We start from the raw sequence: 15,971 nt of genomic DNA, 5'->3' as shown, positions 1-15,971 counted from the left end.
CTCTCAGTGTCTTAACTATCAGGGAAAGCACTAAAAGGCAGAAAAGTCACAAGGGGGTGGGGGTGAGGGCTTAGAGAGGCAGGAGGGTCAAAACATTCCCTTGCTCCGGTGACAGTGGAGGCAGAGCATGCATGGGTTGCCTCTGTATCTCTTGGGGCAGTGTGCGTACATTTCATCTTCTCTCAATTCCTATTTCTCCCAGCCTTGAATTCATGGGGAATTGGTGAGGGGCACTTTTGCACATTGTGACCAGTTTAAATGATGTGAACGCTGAAACTATGACTCAAATAGGACAAAGCTGGAAGGAGTTATAATTAACTGATAATTAGACTCCACTGAGTAAGAACTCTGTAACAGAAAGTCATTACAATCAGGAAATACATAGTTCCTGAAACAGGGCAGACACTCTTGAATCTGAATTTGTAATCATTCAGGTAGCAAGTAGACTGAGATTTACCTGCAGTCAACTATGGAGAGAAAAAAGAGATTTGTGCTTAAAATTACTAGAGAAGCAATGTAGCAGGGTTTTATTTATATGATTGATTTCAATGTTTATATAATAAGTATCATAACAACTGATTACACTAAAATATTACTGAAAAAGATCCTACTACTTAAGACAGGGTAAGACCTTAAACTAAACTTTTAAAATACCTTTGAAGTAATATTTTGAAATATATTAAACAAAAAGAACTAAATACTTAATCATATGCTTAGAGTTGGGAAGTTTTTCAGAGGTAAATTAATCCAGTCTGCCCAGGAACAGATCCCATTTTAACTGGCTCTTGCTGTTTAACTACAAGAGTAGGAAATGGCAACCCACTCAGTACTCTTGCCTGGGAAATTCCATGGAGAGAGGAGCCTGCTTTCCACGGGTCACAGAGTGGATACGACTGACAGACTGAGCAACTGAGCGTATTGAGCCACAAGAATACACTGCACTTTCCTCACATAACATGTAAGTAGTCTGGCCTCGGAGAATCCTGAGGCTTGGGTCTCTTGTATTCTTACTTTTTCCCTCAAAAGGAAGTCTGCTATGTAGCCAGTATGGTATATGCAGTGCAACACAGCATCAAAGCACCTGGTGCTAAGACATGATCGACGATGAAATGGTTCTGTGATCCTGAGCAAACCGCTGCATGTCACTTGTCTCATCAGTGAGTGAGAAAAAGCCTAACTGAACTTCCCTGAGGCTGATGGGAAGATTACACAAAACGCTGTGTATGTGGCCTTTCAGAAAGCCATACAAATACAAGGCTGACTGAAATGCATGGTAAGGAAGTCCAGGCTTCCCATGAGACCACTTCCTCAGAAACAAGGTTTATGGTTTCTTAGGTTTTCTTCCTAAGGTTGTCCAATTTTACAGGTGTGTTTTCACTCAAAAAGGCCTGCAGGAAAGCACCGTGGGGCACCTCGTCCCCTCCTTCACTTAGTCATACATCTTAGGGTTCCGTCTTCATTGGTGCACATATACCTCTTCTTTAAAATCAGTTTTGTTGTCTTGCATGAAAGGTTGGGTTATCATTCTTGATGCAGCTCCCATTCACAGATATTTTGTGTCCCGTAGAGTCTTTCATTTTCTTTTATAGACTGTGAAGTCACAAATATCTCTGTATATGTGCCTAGACACTTGGGAACACTGATTTTTAAAAATCACAGAAGACCTATGACACATTCTCTCACAGAATTTCTGTGTAAGTCTAGCATATTTTGAACTCTAGGCAAAAAATATATCTTTTCTTGAATGTACACTTTGAGATGATCATTTCTATCAGAACAGAGTCATGTAATATGGACCTGATAACAGGGTTGTACTTTCCTACACAAAAGTGAATAAACAACTAAAAAGAGAAACATCATTCAGTCTTCACTATTTTTAAAAACAACTAACGCAACATTTGCAGGGTCTCTATTGCTCAGGAGGCATTTCACAAATGTCTTTAATGTCTCTCATTTAATATCATACTTAATGGTATCACAAATGCATGAACTCCTAGAATGAAAAGGAATCTTAACATTCTTAGGTAAGGTAGTCCAATCACCTTTTCCAAATAGTGTCTACTTCCTAAGACTCTCTCAGTGTATCAAGGACGATCTTAAGTTGGTGCAAAGGGAAAACACATCTTATAGCTAAGCATACCAAACAGGAAGTCATGCCCAAAGCAACAAGGCAGAATGGCTGGTCAAACGGATCTGAGCTTGGGGCAAACCTGTAGGTGCTGGTGTACTCGTAATCCAGAATCACATTTGCTGTTAGCACACCACTCAGCAGATCCATTTGGAACACGTTTCCTTGGTTGCCAGAGAGAATGGAATACTCGATGAGGCCATTCGACCCACTGTCCAGGTCTGTGGCAAAAACCTGTGAGGAAGCAACTTCTCCATTAGGTAAGCATTGAAAGTACAGAATGGGTTAAGCCTATTTTTCAGAGCAATGCATTATGAAAGAATCACATTGTCAAACACATTTTAAAGACAATGATCAAAGGAATATTAGACATGACTGAATTTTATACAAAAGTGAATGATGGGTGAGAAGACTATTCTATAGACTAGATGCAAGAGTTTCCAAGTAATTTCAGGAGGAGTACCGCAAGTTTTGAGTGAAATGAAACAAAATCCAGATTTAGTGCTAGCAAATTTAGATCCTAGTGATTTATTTGATGAGTCGTCCAAGTACTAGTGTTGAAGATAAAACAAAAGTGCTAATGGTGAAGTGTGCATCACTCTCCACAGAGATGTACCATTTAGTCTGATTTACATTTTAATTGCAAACTAATTCTATTAGTGGATTCAAGACCTGGCATAAGAACAAGTTGACTGATAAATTTCTTTCTGTTTGTTTTTATTTCCTAGGCCCCACAGCCTTGGCCTGAGCTCCCATCTCCTTTCATCTCTCTCCTGGGCGACTACACTGATGTCCTGGTGGGCTTTGGCTTGTAACTCCCTTCCCTTTCAATCTATGCTTCACACTGCCACCAGAGTTCTCAGGTGACCCAGGGCCTCATCAGGAAGACACAACACCAGACATGTGGCACAGAAAGGCAGCATCAGACAGTTCCCCTCAAGACCATGAGGATGAGCAACGTACCTGCATCCAGGCAGAGTAAGTCCCATCATGTCCCCGAGGTCATACATTTAAACAGTTACAGAGAGGAGGCCTCCCAGGAGACATATCATTTAGGGTCTTCAGATGCCGTCAACACAAGTGCACTGTGGCCAACTTCACCAGGAAAGAAACACAGCAAGAAGACAGTGCCCAGGTGAAGCACAGGAACAGGGATATCTCTAGGGCATAGCTTCTCTGAGCTGTTGCCAGCAAGATGAATCAGCTCTTACTTGTCTTCATCTTGGGTTCTACCAGCCAAGGTTCAAATTCCAGAGAGAGAAAGTCTCTATGAGACAGACGCAGTTGACAGCACTCTGTGACTGGGTGGGGTGGGGTCACCACCTAGACTGACAATCCTACCAAGACTGCTTCTGACGGAGGAAGGGAAGTTCCTAAAGGGAGTTTGTGGGGCTGCAACCAAAAGGCAGGCACTGGGCAGTGTGGGGGCAAAAAGCAAGAGCTCTAGAACCTTCTACATTCCTGTTCATCTGAACAGGACACAGGAAAACGACAGTTTTATTAATCGTTTCTGTGAAATTAAATGATCTAAAAAACACGAAGAACAAAGCCCCTTGTATCTGTCCCTGACTGAGCCTTCTCAAAGTTTACATTAATGAAGCACTGGCAGGTCGGGCTATTTCCCCTATCGGGTGTACTGGGGCTTTAAAGCTGCCTTCACCTTAACATGAGTGGTCTAGCTCTGTCCAGGTCTGCATCTGCGACAAAGTGCGAAGCACCAGTGCCCCGGGGAGGGAGGGTCCACTGTGACCAAGCAGGCCCTGCAGCGACACTGAGGCGTCAGTCATCCTGGCTGAACAGGCATCACTGGGGGTACAGACTGGAAGAGAGAATGCTCTTACTCCCTACCTTCCTCTTAAGCATCTCAGTCCTGGCTGAAGCCAGAGTAAAGGCTCAACAATTCTGGACCATGCTGGAACCTGGAGCAATTAGGCTAAATCTGTAAAAATAATGTAGGCAATCCCGGGGATCCTGGACCAAGTGAAGAGCACAGAGCTAAAACTCCAAGACAGCTGAGCCTCTGCTGGTCTTGTCTGCACCTTCAGAGGGGAAGATGGCATCTGGACTAGGCAGGGATCAAGAAAGGTCTGTGTACATATCCAGGTGAAGGTGCTGCATGGAAACCTAGGGGATCACCTATACCCCTGGCCCCATCTACATCAGAGAGAGTCATGAGATGCTGGGTCATGGGTTATAGAGGTGAAAAGAATGTCCCGCTCAGCCACCAACTGTCAGGAAGGGGTTTACACACATTCTCTGTGCAGATTCCCAAGAGCCTATAGGTGTCCTAACACCCAGATTCTTGAACTCAAACCATCAGTTCAATCATGAATGGAAAGATGAAGATGTGCAGCAGTCCTGAAGCAGGGATAGTCTAGCAAGGGTGGGTGGGTTTGGAGCTTGAGCAAGAAGACTGCCATGTGAACAGGCTGTCTCAGGCCATGGGGCTTTCTCCCGAGATGGGGCTGGGCTTGAAAACAGCAGATATGTGCCTTTCACGTCAGACACCTGAAGGTCCCAAGCCCAGGGGGCCTTCCCATGTGCTTTACCTCATTCTGCATGTGTCTGGCTACAGCTCCACTTGGGAAATGCCTGCTCACCCTTTAAGACCAAGTGCAAACATCGGGACCTGTCTGTGTTTCCTCTTAGCTTGCACAACATTCAATATATGCTTTTCTATTATCACATTAGAAATTTAAATTGTATACTTAGTCTTCTGACTTCTCCACTAAACTGTACACACTTAGAAAGTGAGCTGCTTTTTGTGCCCATCTAGACTCCCTGCTAATCTCCAACAGGGTCCCTGGGAAGAGCAGGTGGCTGCTACCTGCATGTTATGCACGCTAAGATGCTCAGTTATATCCAGCTCTTTGTGACCTATGCACCGTAGCCACCTAGAGTCTTCTGTCCATGGGATTCTCCAGTCAAGGATACTGGAGTAGGTTGCCATTTCCTCCTCCAGGGGAACTTCCCTACCCAGGAAACGAATCTACATTTCCTGTATCTCCTGCATTGGCAGGGGGGTTCTGAGCACAGAAAGAAGGGAGTAAGGGTAGTGAACTCAGAAACTCCAGACTTCCTTCAACCTAAGGTTCCATCCAGTACATCATATAATGCATATGCCAAGGAAACAATGACAATTAATGTCCTGGAAAAGGTCTTTAGGTATTTGGATGTACACTGATAAAAATTCACACACACACACATATAAAACATGTTTCTATTACCTGTACAATGTGATGATTGTAGAACTGGCCCTCAGACACTGATACTTGGTAAACGCTTTGCTCAAAGTGTGGTGGATGATCGTTCAGATCTTGGATAAAGACTGCTACTTTGCTGTAGGCTCTATGCCCCCTACTTTCAGCTAAAACGATGAGTTGAACTTCTTTTCTGACTTCAAAATCAAGAAACTTGGGTTCTTTCACAGTGACTTCTCCTATTTTTATTTCCAGAGAGGAAAAAAAAAGAAAAAAGAAAGAATAGAAAATGATTTTATCTTTGATGCTCACACGCTCTTCAATGCCTCCCACTGGCTGGAACCAACCCCCTTTCCTAGTGTCTGGGGTCATTGTGAAAAAAGGTGAGAAGAGGCAGACACTTACACAGTTCAAACATGTAGGAAGGAAAGAAACCATGAAACATCTGAGGTCTGAGCGTTCTAAGTCATCCTTCTGTCTCTGTATTTAGCCCATTGCCAGGTCTTTGCAGTCAGACATCTCTGGATTCACCCTCTCCCTGCTGCTGCCCTCCTCCAAGCAACCAGCATTTCCCACCTTGTCCCCTGCATTAGCCCACTTAGGCCTCTGCACTCATCCAGTTCCCATTCTGAATTAAATAATTTTAAAAAGGCACTGTGACTATCTTTAAAGCCCTTGATTAGCTTCCACAACAATTATGATGAAGCTCAGCATTTTAGCCTCCCCAGGACCACTTGCTTCAGATCCTCCCACCTGAGAAATCTCATTAATCTCTTTCTCCCCTTTGCTCTCTCTGCTCCGATGCTAACACTCATACATTGCCGGGGGCCAGCGTGAGGAACTCTGCCCATGGCAAAGGTCATGAGGAAGGAGGCTTGGCAAAGGCATGATCAAGCCTCAGGAAACCCCCTGTTCCCGAGCATCTACTCCCAAAACCAGAGTCTATCTACTTTACTGTTTCAGGCTCTTACCTACACCTCTGACTTTATGGGGGGCTGTTTCCCACCAGTTCTCTTGGAGAAGGAGTAAAGGTGCAGCTCCAAGTCAATAAAAATTCCTGGGAGTGACAAGAGTGTTTCAGCTTACGGACTCCTCTGAAGGTTATCTAGCCCACCGGTATAGGTTCGTCCGGCCACATATGATTGTTTACAGCCTCCCGACTGTGAGAGGCAGGAGATGTTTTAGAGTTACTTAGGCAAATTCTTTGGGGAAGTTAGAAATTATTAGTATAGTGGGTTGGTTAGGAATTATATTGGTGAAGGGTTTTTCATTTGTTGTGCCAATAATTGCTGCTAATTCCCTGCCCTGGGTGTGACAAGGGTGTCTCAGGTCAAACCTCTCTGCTGGCAAACCAGCTTGTGTGACAGGATTATGCATACTCCTGCCACTACACACATGATTGTTTACTACCTCTCAACCATAAACAGCACAGAGAGTTTTGGAGTATTTTGAGAGTCTTAATTAGCATAGGGCTTTTCTCATTGTTGAGTCAATGATAAGGCTTCCATATCCTTAGGCACCTGGGAATATATTAATCAATGTATTTGCAATATAGAAAAGGAAATATAGTAGTTTTTAAGGTTAACAATACTAGACTTTTTGAGTTAATGAATTTTCTCTTTTGTAATAGATCACTGTACTTTGTTACAAATCACTGTGTCCTTGCTATGTAAAAATGTAACTTTATCACTATCTTAAGACTAAATAGATCTTAAGGGGAGCACTGGTGAAAGGATTTTCATTTGTTGGGCTGATGTTTGCTGCTGAATCTCCATATTCCCTGCCCTTATAATCATATAGCATATAATCATATAGCATATAATCATAGCATATAGGAGAAATAAGTATTAACCTTTAAGATGAATCATGTTAACGTTGGGTTAAATAAATACCTTTCTTGATTGTAACTCACTACACTCTCACCCTATAGGAATGCAACTTTGGAGGGTGGTGCCTGGTTTAAGAAAAAACACCCTTGGAAAAAATAAGTTTTTTGGTTATCAGAAAGAAAGGGTCATGAAATGTCAGCAGGCCTCATGGCCAGAAGATGATGTAAAATCCCTAAGATTTTTTATGTAAAGCACCTGATTTTGATAAAGGTCAGGACTGCTGATCCCCGCGTGACTCTGTATTCATCCCTGTGTGTAACAAAAGGTATATAAGCAAACTCAAAAATAAAGAAATCGGATCAGTTTCCGGAAAGACTGATTCCCCCATGTCGTTCTTTTTCTCTCCTACTATTTTCTGGCTGAATTCCCATCTGGTGCATGGGTACCCACCAAGCCTGCTAATTTTGCCTGGGCTTCTAAGATCAGACAAGGGGGGCCTCAGTGCCTCCTCTCCTTTGGGAGAACGGAAGACGCCTGCAGCCTACATAGGTGGTGATTGGTATTCCATGTAAACCAAGTTATTCAGCCTCTTTTTCTCTGCTAATTTTCTAATCCCTCTCTATCTGTAATTAAATAAGTTATTTCCAAGGACGCCAACTCCATCCCCACCTTCAAATCACCCTGGATCCACCAGGGCTGGACCCCGGCAATACATGTTCTGCTTCTCAAACACACATTTTAGAATTTCCCTGTAGGCTTTTCCATCAGTCTGGGGTTGTCCCCACTCCTGTGGATCCTCTTTCCAGCCTATACCATCACCATATATGTCTCTAACATACAGTATCTCCCAAAGTGCCTGCAGAGCCTTTGTTCACCTATTTCTGCTGAGTTACTCCCCTTGGTTTCTTAGAAGATTCACCAAAGTGAGCACAGTTACCTCTTACACCATCCTCTTCCCAATGCCCAGCTCAGGATCTGGCACCCTGATGCACCCAATAATATCTGTTCCAACCTGAGGCAACAAGTAGAACCAGGTGAGGGAAACTGAGCCTTGGGGGTTGCGCCCTGCACAGGTTTTCCCCTGGATTAAGGAACTTCCTCTCCTGACATAATTTCCTTCTCAAGTTTCTACTCTGTTTTATTTCTTCCCCTTTACAATTAAATTTCTTACTGAATTTATTGTTATTATTACTCCACTGTCGTGATTTACTCAGCTCTCGTTGTCAGAAGTTCCATCAAATGGAATTTGCTAAAATGGGTACTGATTTGAAGTTTGAGATACCTGAAACCAAGCACAAATCCTAGCCCCGGATACTTTACTTAGGTAAAGTACCTGGCCTCCCCAATACTAAGCTTGTGACCGGTAGGAAGTAACTCAGTTTCTGTCGAGCAGAGGCTCACCTTCTGTAAAACAGGGCTCTGAAAGGTGGCCCCAAAGGTTGCTGTGAGAGGGACTCGGTGCATGTGTGAATCTCTTTGTAGTCACACGACACAGAGTCCAGTGTCCTCTCCATGTCTCTCACCCCCTCCACCATCAGACACAGATTTAATACCTACATATGCTCTGAATTTAGAAGGAGAACACTGAATAGCATGAGTTATTACAAATTTGGTCTTCTGGTGAAATAATCTGTATAGTTTCTGGAAATATGGCCTAGAGTCACAGTTCTGATCTATCTGATCCAGTTTCCCTAGAGAACCAGAATTGGCCAAGGAAACTTTAGGCTATCATGTACCTACCTGGGTGCTAATGGTAATCATGCATTCGTGCGTGCTAACTCACTTCAGACGTGTCTGACTCTTTGTGACCCTATGGACTGTAGCCCACCAGGCTTCTCTGACCATGGGGATTCTCCAGGCAAGAATACTGCAGTGGGTTGCCACGCCCTCCTCCAAATAGTTATCATAGCCTTTTCTAAAAAGTCTAACTCTAGCACTGAGCATTGTGGGAGGTATTGTATTGCTTCTATTCTATTACTAAGAAAACAAATACTTATATTCTATATGAAAAACTAACTATAATACCAAATTTTAAAATTAATAAATTCACTTTTATTGTCATCAGATTCAGTTATCAATTTTAGAAAGCTAAATTACTTTTACAAACCACAGACTGATGTTACCAAAATCCCTGATAGAAAATTCAGAGTAGATTTAATGATAGGCAGCTGAAGAATTATTAAGATGCATTTTTTGATGAGCTGGTAATGAAAGAAGATAGCTTTCAGAAGTCTCTATGGAACAAGGGCTGAGCCCACACCTCCAAATGAGAGAGGGGCCCCAGCTGACACTGGTTCAAGGCTCTCATCTGGAACTCTGTCTCCACCAAACAGGGCATTCAGCCTGCTATCGTGTTCTGTTACTATTAGCAAAGAAAAATAAAATTGAAACACAACACTTAATTGCCAGCGTCGCTTAGTAGAAAGTGTGCCAATCATAGTGCAGATCAAAGTGGATTTTCTTTTTTTAATAAAAGGGTTGTGTTTAGGCTTGATAATTGGAATTTTGCACTTGGAATGAATCTGTAGTTCTAATGCTTTCCTTGCTTGGTTTTTATTTTTGGCATAATAATTGGCACATGCTGTGAAAGTTGTGCAAACAGAAAAGACAATAACCAGTCTGTGAGATGATTCAAGGCAGGCATACCTACCAGATACCTGATTTGCCTTGGATGATTGATGTATATTTTTTCTTAGAGATGTCCAGGATCTACTGTCACCAAGGAGATGAAAGTACTACTGGGCTCTGTCTAATAGTAGGGGCAGAAGTCCATGCTTTCTTTTGAGTAAGAGGCTCACAAATATCAACTTTTTGCTCATTCTTACATATTAGTGTGCCAGTTATATATTTAATAACTTGAGAAGAAAATTGCAGCAATACTTTTCTTCTGATATATGGACACACATACCTTTTACCCAAGTTATAACGTACACATCAAAATGATATTAAGATTTTTCAAATACTCAATGCTAGATAGCATAATCGGGTTACTTCAGTCAATTACAAACTGTGTACATGCATAAGCATACGCCCAAAGCAGAATGTGAAAAATATTTATGTTATCCCAAAGCTTTTGAACTCTCTCCTCTAAAGCTACATCCTTGAAACACTGGAAGTTTTATCATTTTGTTTTATGTCAGTATGGGGTCGCTAGGAGTCGGACAGGACTGAGCGACTTCACTTTCGTGCATTGGAGAAGGAAATGGCAACCCACTCCAGTGTTCTTGCCTGGATAATTCCAGGGATGGGGGAGCCTGGTGGGCTGCCGTCTATGGGGTTGCACAGAGTCTGATACGACTGAAGTGACTTAGCAGCAGCAGCAATAATAGAATGAAAACTACCATTTGTTATTTACATGCACAATGTTAGTCAAACTGCAAAATTCCTTCTGGTTTAAACGGTGAGTAGTAGATATTTTTAAGTCACAGTGACAACAAGTTTAGATGCAAAAGTAAACTTGGGTTTGTGACTGTGGCACAGGGCACACTCAGGCACAACTGGGCAGAAAACAGTTCTCACCAGAGAGCCAACTAATCATAACTTACCAAACCAATAACTAATAAAATGATTTTCTCACACTTTTCCCCTGAAGAAAAGTGAATATAACATGAGAGATCAAGTTTACTGATTTATCATACATACCAGTTTTCTACTTTGGCATATGTTTTAAAATACATACATTGGTAAAACCTACATTAAATGCCTTTTGACACAAGTTTAATGATTATGTGCAAAGGTGGCATGAAAGATGAATTTAATATCATAATTTAAGATTCTTAGAAATATTTCTTGACAAAATTATGATAAACTATATATTGGAATAACCTGCATGATAAAAGCAACTAAAATGCTTGATAAATTGTGTGTGTATTAAAGTGCATCAAAAAATCCTCAAATAAAAAATTTCCACAACAATGTGTAGTCTATAGTTAACAAGCCCCAAAATCACAGAGAAGGAGGGCACCATGAATGTCAGCCAGCAAATTCAGAGGTAGCAGAACAAATTTTAAAAAACGTAAATGCAGAAGTTATTGGACATATAATATGTAATATTATATTAAATATATTAAAAGAAGGTTGAAAACAAGAGCAAGGAACAAGAGATTGAAGTTGAAATATAATTAAAGAAAACTTATAGAAATGAAAAGTGTACTACCTTAGGCTGAAGGGAAGAGGCATATAGAAATGAAAAATATGGAAAGGGATGTAAGAGACAGTAATATGGTCCCAATATTTGTCTAACTAAAGTTCCAAAGAAAAATATAAATAAATGATATTCATATCAACAGCTGACTTATTAATACAACTGGAAACCAGAAGACAGAGAGCAATATCTTAAATAAAGAGAAAATAACTGTGAGCCTGAAATTCTGAGCCAAGCAAAAATATCTCTTAAAATTAAGAACTGAATAAAGACATTTTTAAATAAACAAAATCTGGGAAAGTTCATTGCAACAGCTTCTGATTAAAAGATGTACTTTGAGTAGAAATAAAATTATTCTAAGTCAAGTCTGAGATGTAAGAAAAAATACTTACTAATAGGAAATAAAGTAGAAAACAAGCAGATGAATCCATTAAAAAACATTAATAATGCCTAATTTGAAAGACCTAAATTTGTGGTCAAGAAAACCTTATAAATTGCAAAAGCGGATATTAGGAGATAAAGAATTCTAAATTACAGGTATTTAAGAGCAAGATATTGATTAATGTTAGACTTTTAACTGGGGCTTCCCTGATAGTTGAGCAGTAAAGAATCCACCTTCAATGCAGGAGACACATGAGATTTAGGTTTGATCCCTGGGTCAGGAAGATCCTCTGGAGGAGGAAATGGTAACCCACTCCAATATTCTTCCCTGGAAAATCCTATGGACAGAGGGGTGTGGCAGATACAGTCCAAAGGTTGCAGAGAGTTGAACATAACTGAGCAACTGAGCATGCACACAGGCTTTAATTATGCCTGTCAAAATAGCTAGGCTAACCAATAAAAGAAGAGAAAAATCTACATAACTTCCACCAAACATGGGAAAATCGTCATTTCCAGATGATTGTATATGTCAAATGTACAGAAAAATAGCAGAATCAGTAAGAGTTTACAAGTTTTCTAGATATGAAATCAAAATATAAAAGCTAATTTCAAGTAAACAAAGCTACACCGCCAGAAAGAAGCATATTTCATTTACCTCAGCAAGAAAAAGTATAAAATATTTAGGCTAAATTTAGCAAGACATATGCTGCAGAAAAATAATGCTATTAAAATTAGTAAAGAAAAAAAATGGTGTGAATTTCCATATCAATCTTGGATTAGAAGATAATACTGTAAAGATACACATTTTCCCCCAAACTCATATGTTCAGTCACTAAGTCATGCCCAGCTCTTTGTAGCCCCACGAGTGCAGCATGCCAGGTTCCTCTGTCCTACATTATCTCTTGGAGTTTGCACAAATGCCTGTCCATTGAGTCGGTGATGCTGTTTTGATCATCTCATCCTCTGCCACCCCTTTTTCCTTTTGCCTTCAATCTTTCCCAGTATCAGCGTTTTTACCAGTGAACTGGTTCTTTGCATCAGGTGGCCAAAGTATTGGAGCTTCAGTATCAGTTCTTCCAATGAATATTCAGGGATGATTTCCTTAGGATTGACTGGTTTGATCTTCTTCAGTCCAAGGGACTCTAGAGCAACACAATTCGAAAACATCAATTCTTTTGTGTTCACCTTTCTTTATGATCCAACTCTCACATCTGTACATGACTATTGGAAAAATCATAACTTTGACTATACAGGCCTTTGTCAGCAAAGCAATGTCTCTGCTTTTTAACATGCTGTCTAGTTTTCTCATAGCTATCCTTCCAAGGATAACTTTTATCCTTGTCTTTTAATTTCATGGCTTCAGCCACTGTCTGCAGTAATTTTGGAGCCCAAGAAAGTAGTATCTGTCACTGTTCCCACTTTTTCTTTTCAGTTTGTCATGAAGTAATGGGACCAGATGCCATGATCTTTTTAAAAAAAAAAAAATGTTTTTTTAATGTTGAGTTTCAAGCCAGCTTTTTAACTCTCTTCTTTCACCCTCATCAAGGGGCTCTTAGTTCCTCTTTACTTTCTGCCATTACGGAGGTATCACTTGCATATCTGGGGTTGTTAATATTTCTCCTGGCAATCTTGATTCCAGCTTGTGATTCATGTGGCCTGACATTCCACATGATGTACTATGCATAGAAGTTAAATACACAGGGTGACAGTATACAGCCTTGTCTTACTTCTTTCCCAATTTGCATACAGGTTTCTTAGGAGGCAGGTGAGGTGGTTTGGTCACTCCCATCTCTTCAAGAATTTTCCATGATATGCTGTGATCCATATAGTCAAAGCCTTTAGTGTAGTCAAAGAAGCAAAAGTAGATGTTTTTTCCTGAAACTCCCTTGCTTTCTCCATGATCCAAAGATTGTTGGCAATTTGATCTCTGGTTCCTCTGCCTTCTTGAAACCCAGCTTGTCCATCTGCAAGTTCTCAGTTCACATACTGCTGAAGCTTAGCTTGAAGGATTTTGAGCATAACCTAGCTAGCATGTGAAGTGAGCCCAATTGTACAGTAGTTTGAACATTCTTTGGCATTGCCTCTATCTGGGATTGGAATGAAAACTGACATTTTCTAGTTCTGTGGCTACTGCTGAGTTTTCTAAATTTTCTGGCATATTGAGTACAGCACTTTAACAGCATCATCTTTTAGGATTTTACATAGCTCAGCTGGAATTTCATCACCTCCACTAGCTTTGTTTGTAGTAATGCTTCCTAAGGTCCATTTGACTTCACACTCCAGGATGTCTGGTTCTAGGTGAGTGGCTTCACTGTCATGGTTATCTGGGTCATTAAGACCTTTCTTTGTATAGTTTTTCTGTGTTCTTCTTAATCTCTTCTCCTCCTGTTAGGTCCTTACAAATTCTGTCCTTATTGTGCCCATCCTTACATGAAATGTTCTCTTGATATCTCCAGTTTTCTTGAAGAAATCTCTAGTCTTTCTCATTCAATTGTGTTCTTCTTTTTGCATTGTTCACTGAAAAAGGCCTTCTTATCTCTCCTTACTATTCTCTGGAACTCTGTATTCAGTTGGGTATATCTTTCCCTTTCTCCCTTGCTTTACGCTCCTCTTCTTTCCCGAACTATTTATAAAGACTTCTCAGACAATCACTTTAATTTGCAGGTTAATATAATTCCAGTAAAAATTCCAACAAACTAAATATCCATCAATAGATGAATGGATAAAGAAAATATGATATATTCCTAAAATGGTAGATTATTCAGCCTTAACAAATAATATCCTGCCATATAGCAACACAGATGAACGTTGAGGACACTACATTTAGTGAACTAAACCAGCCATAGAAAGAGAAATATTGCTTGATTCCACTTATGTGACAGATCTAAAATAGAAAACTCAGAAGCAGAGAGTAGAATGGTGGTTACCAGAGGCAGGGCAGGGTGAAATAGGGTTGCTGTTTAGTGGGAAATGAAGTTTCAGTTATGCAAGATTAATATGTTTTAGAGATCTGCTGCACAACAGTGTGCCTATAGTTAACATACAGTTTTGTACACTTAAAATTTGTTAAGAGAGAAGATTTAATGTTAGATATTCTTATAACAATTAAAAAAGAAAAATCATCAAATAGGAAAAATTTTATTAGATGATTGTTACCTACAATGCATAGTTATATAAACTTTGCAAGATTTAAAAGGAAGATGTTTTGGCCTGATGACTAAATTCTAGATTGAAGCTATATGATTTTTTTGACATTTTTCTCATTAATTTGGGTGAGTTTTCACCTGAAATAAAATATGCATGCCATAGTTATGTGGGTTACATTAATGAAGATGTGATGAGCTGTATATTACTGCAATATTCATGAATAAATCTCCTTTTTGTAGAAAAACAATCCCAGTAGACATGTGGTGTGTATGTGTGTGTGTGTGTGTGTGTCTGTAAAACTTAACAAGTGGATACAATGTTTTATGTTAGAGCAAATGACCAATAACAGCCAATATATTGTTATTTGAGGCAGAACATGAGGATGGGGTAAATATTGAGGGAGGGAGTGCTGCTTCCCTAAAATGAAGACTTACAAAGCCAAGGTAATTAAGAGAGTGTGGTGTTGGTGTTTGGATAGACAAAGAAATGAATGGAAAAGTCATGGAAACATGATATATATACATATGATCACGGTGGTACTGCATATCACAGGAGAAGGTTATTGTCATTAGAATAGCAGGCAATCATGGTTTTAAGGAAAAAAAGAAAGGAAAAGGAATAAAAAGAAAGGGTAGGATGAAAGAAATGGCTATTCATAATGCACGTAAAACACAAAAATCAATGTACTAGATGCACTAAAGATGAAAATATGAGACATAGGAAGACAATGTATGGCAAAACCAATACAGCATTGTAAAGTAAAATAAAGTGAAAATAAAAATAAAATAAAATATTTAAAAGACAATGTAAGAATAATTTCATGATCTCAAGGAAGGGAAGAATATCCTAAACAACATATTAAAAAGGCAAACCAAAAAGTAAAAGATTGATTCATTCTAAAATTGATCTTCCCTGGTGGCTCAGTGGTAAAGAATCCACTTGCCAATGCAGGCAATACAGGCTCAATCCCTGGATCAGGAAGATCCCCTGGAAAAGGAAATGGCAACCCATTCTAGTATTCTCGCTTGGGAAATCCCATGGACAGAGAAGCCTGGCAGGCTACAAGTCCTTGGGGTCCCATCAGAATACATTACAGTTTTGCAATATTAAGGTCTAAATTGTCTCTACAGAAGCATGTGAAA

General features: G+C 40.1%; 1 protein-coding gene across 1 annotated transcript in view; it reads right to left on the bottom strand.

Annotated features, from left to right (window-relative positions):
• Positions 1 to 15,971, bottom strand: part of DCHS2 (dachsous cadherin-related 2) — a 347,149-nt gene that overhangs the window by 29,799 nt on the left and 301,379 nt on the right. The window contains exons 15-16 of the mRNA XM_040251351.1: positions 5,356 to 5,567; positions 2,211 to 2,362 (exon numbers count right to left, since the gene is read on the bottom strand). Coding sequence (XP_040107285.1) covers positions 2,211 to 2,362; positions 5,356 to 5,567 — 364 coding nt within the window. The remainder of the gene's footprint in view (positions 1 to 2,210; positions 2,363 to 5,355; positions 5,568 to 15,971) is intronic.

Source organism: Oryx dammah, unplaced genomic scaffold, assembly GCF_014754425.2.
Source record: "Oryx dammah isolate SB20612 unplaced genomic scaffold, SCBI_Odam_1.1 HiC_scaffold_12, whole genome shotgun sequence".
Lineage (NCBI taxonomy): Eukaryota > Metazoa > Chordata > Mammalia > Artiodactyla > Bovidae > Oryx > Oryx dammah.
The sequence above is the reverse complement of the archived record's forward strand: the minus strand, read 5'-3'. Positions and strand labels throughout refer to the sequence as shown.